We start from the raw sequence: 2,500 nt of genomic DNA, 5'->3' as shown, positions 1-2,500 counted from the left end.
ACGGCGTTGCCATGACACGTGTCCGGCCCTGACGCGGGGGGCTTGTATAACCACCAGGCTAGGAAGAAGGTGATTGTAGAGAGCGATTTGCCGATGATTGATATGCCCATCATGTATCTGGAAAAACGAAGGGAGAATCAATTTCATTCTTGGTCTCCTTAACTGCTGCCGCCAATTACAATCAGTGACACGTCAAAGGCATTTATATGCCTTTATATTTTCATAATCTTATTATCATGTACATCATTGATAAAAAATCACCAAATGATGACAGAATACTATACTCGGCAAAAGTCCCTCATTACGAGAATTCTCCTAGTCCCCAATTATGAGAATTATCTGTTATATTCCTATCATATAAACTGGCTCAATCACCACTGTGACAAATGGAGAATCCTCATTCACAGTCCTCCATCCTTTCCTTCGTATCCTGCTGGTGAGATGAAAGTTAATCGCCGAAATCGAGAACCCATTTCGCCTGCTGCTTGCTTACCTGCTCATATAAAAGTTATCGTAGCTCCTGCAGGCCCCCGTCACGCCGCAGGTCGTCTGCCAGAGCGTGCAGGTGTTGTCGATGAGCGCCCCGAAGAGGATGGGGCCCGGGATGGTGCCGAGGAGCCGCACCACGATCCACTGCAGGCCCAGCGCGAAGGAGCGGTGGCTGTCCGGAACGCATCTGGGGGACGGGGGATGTTTGAGTACTCCATGCTATCGTTTGAAATAGTTACACATAAATGCATTATGGATGGCGACTCATAATCATTGATCAATCTTCTATTAATGATAATTGACGACAATAACAATAGCGCAAATGGCAAACATAACACCAAGATCGCTAAACCACTGGCGACGCGCCCGAGCACTCACCTGAGCGTCGCGGAGACCGCCGGCAGGCTGATGACGAAGGTGAGCAACATCACCACGAAGAAGATGACGAGGAAGACGAGCATGAGGGAGCAGGTGGACGGACACTTTTCCCTGATGGCGGAGTCGACGGCCAGTCTCACGTCGGCGCCCACGCCCGTGCTGCCCCCCTTCGGGATGGGCGTGGCGGGGGGTGGAAGGGATAGGGAAGGCAGGGAGGCCACGCACTCACAGCCTGTGTACACCTGCCGGAAGCACGTAGCTCGTTAACGCCGATGAGTGGATGAGGGAGATTGGGCGGGAGATTAGGCGTAAGGGGAAGGGGCGGGGAGAAAGGAAGAAATGTCTATCCATTTCTCGGGTTTATTATGGCTATAAAAAAAAAACTAACGATATACAATTATATAACTAAGACAACACACACGTTACCAAACACATACACCTACTCAATGGCATTCATACTCCTACTCATATTTATACTTATACTCGAGTCACACTTACTGACAGACTGACTAACTCACCCACTCTGAATCACACTTTCACGCGCACTATCTCACTCTCACTCATTCATTCACTCACTCACTCACTCACTCACTCACTGGAAGAAAGCTTCACTCGCGAGAGGACCTTGGCCTCGGCACACACTCTGCTTTCAGAAGACACCGAATACAAAAGCACAAGAGGCAAGTCATGCACGCACCTTCAAGCCGTCCTTCCCTTTCTCCATGCCCGAGCAGCCTGCATGGCACGGGGAGAAGTACATAACATGGTTGTTGCCACACACGGGGTCATAGGGCACGTCTTTGCAATTGCACTCGCTGTTGCAGGAGGCCGTCAGGTTTGGCATGCTGGGTGTTATCGTTCTGAAAAAAAGAATGTTGATGTATTGCCTTTTGTATTAATCTATATCTTGATATGCAGATTTCTCTTTACTTCTAGTGGTTGTATTTTAATCAACATCTGCATTACTTTTCCACTACTGTTACCGTCTATACAACCGTCTATCACTGTAAATGTACCAACGCCATCTAAACTTCACTGTAAATATACCATAGTCTAAACTTCACTATAAATACATCATCATCTAAACCAGTACAAATAAATCACCGTCACCCAAACTTCACTGCAAAAATCCCAAATCCCAAGGTCGCTGAAAAAAAAAACACCATCAGCTAAGCCTTTCCGACTCGCTCACCTGTTGTCATACTCGACGCTGACGCCGGCGAAGTCCGTGTTCGGACAAGAGATGACGAAGGTGAGGCAGGCGAGGACGCACAGGAAGGAGAACACGATGCAGAACTTGAGGATGCCCGAACACCGCAGCTGCAGCTTCTTGATGAGCCAGCCGCCGAGGAAGGTCCCGCCGCCGCCTGCTGGGACCACCACGAAGCCTGGAAGGACACAGGGCGGTGCAGGTCGTTAGCTTTGGCCTTGGGGAGATTTCGTGTGGGCGTTTTGTTGTTGTTTTTGTTGTTGTTTTATTCATTTCCTGTGTGTATTTGTGTGTCTGTTTGCTAGTATTGCTGTGTGTGTGGTTGTTTGTTTGGATTGCTGTCTGTGTGCTTGTTTGTTAGTATTTCTGTTTGTGTGGCTGTTTGTTTGTATTTCTTTGCATCATCCTGTGTGTGCATTTGTA

The 2,500-nt window shown here is 48.3% G+C and overlaps 1 protein-coding gene across 2 annotated transcripts in view; it reads right to left on the bottom strand.

Moving 5' to 3' along the window:
* The window catches only part of Oatp26F (Organic anion transporting polypeptide 26F), a 58,568-nt gene that overhangs the window by 1,277 nt on the left and 54,791 nt on the right, over positions 1-2,500 (bottom strand). For both annotated transcript variants that reach the window (XM_043016552.2, XM_086550691.1), the window contains 5 exons: positions 2,060-2,255; positions 1,565-1,727; positions 868-1,109; positions 494-676; positions 1-117 (listed from right to left, as the gene is read on the bottom strand). The exon at positions 1-117 is cut by the window's left edge. In XM_043016552.2, coding sequence (XP_042872486.2) covers positions 1-117; positions 494-676; positions 868-1,109; positions 1,565-1,727; positions 2,060-2,255 — 901 coding nt within the window. The remainder of the gene's footprint in view (positions 118-493; positions 677-867; positions 1,110-1,564; positions 1,728-2,059; positions 2,256-2,500) is intronic.

The sequence above is a fragment of the Penaeus japonicus genome, unplaced genomic scaffold (genome assembly GCF_977035675.1).
Source record: "Penaeus japonicus unplaced genomic scaffold, GWHDUDI00000001_assembly GWHDUDI00000024, whole genome shotgun sequence".
Lineage (NCBI taxonomy): Eukaryota > Metazoa > Arthropoda > Malacostraca > Decapoda > Penaeidae > Penaeus > Penaeus japonicus.
The sequence above is the reverse complement of the archived record's forward strand: the minus strand, read 5'-3'. Positions and strand labels throughout refer to the sequence as shown.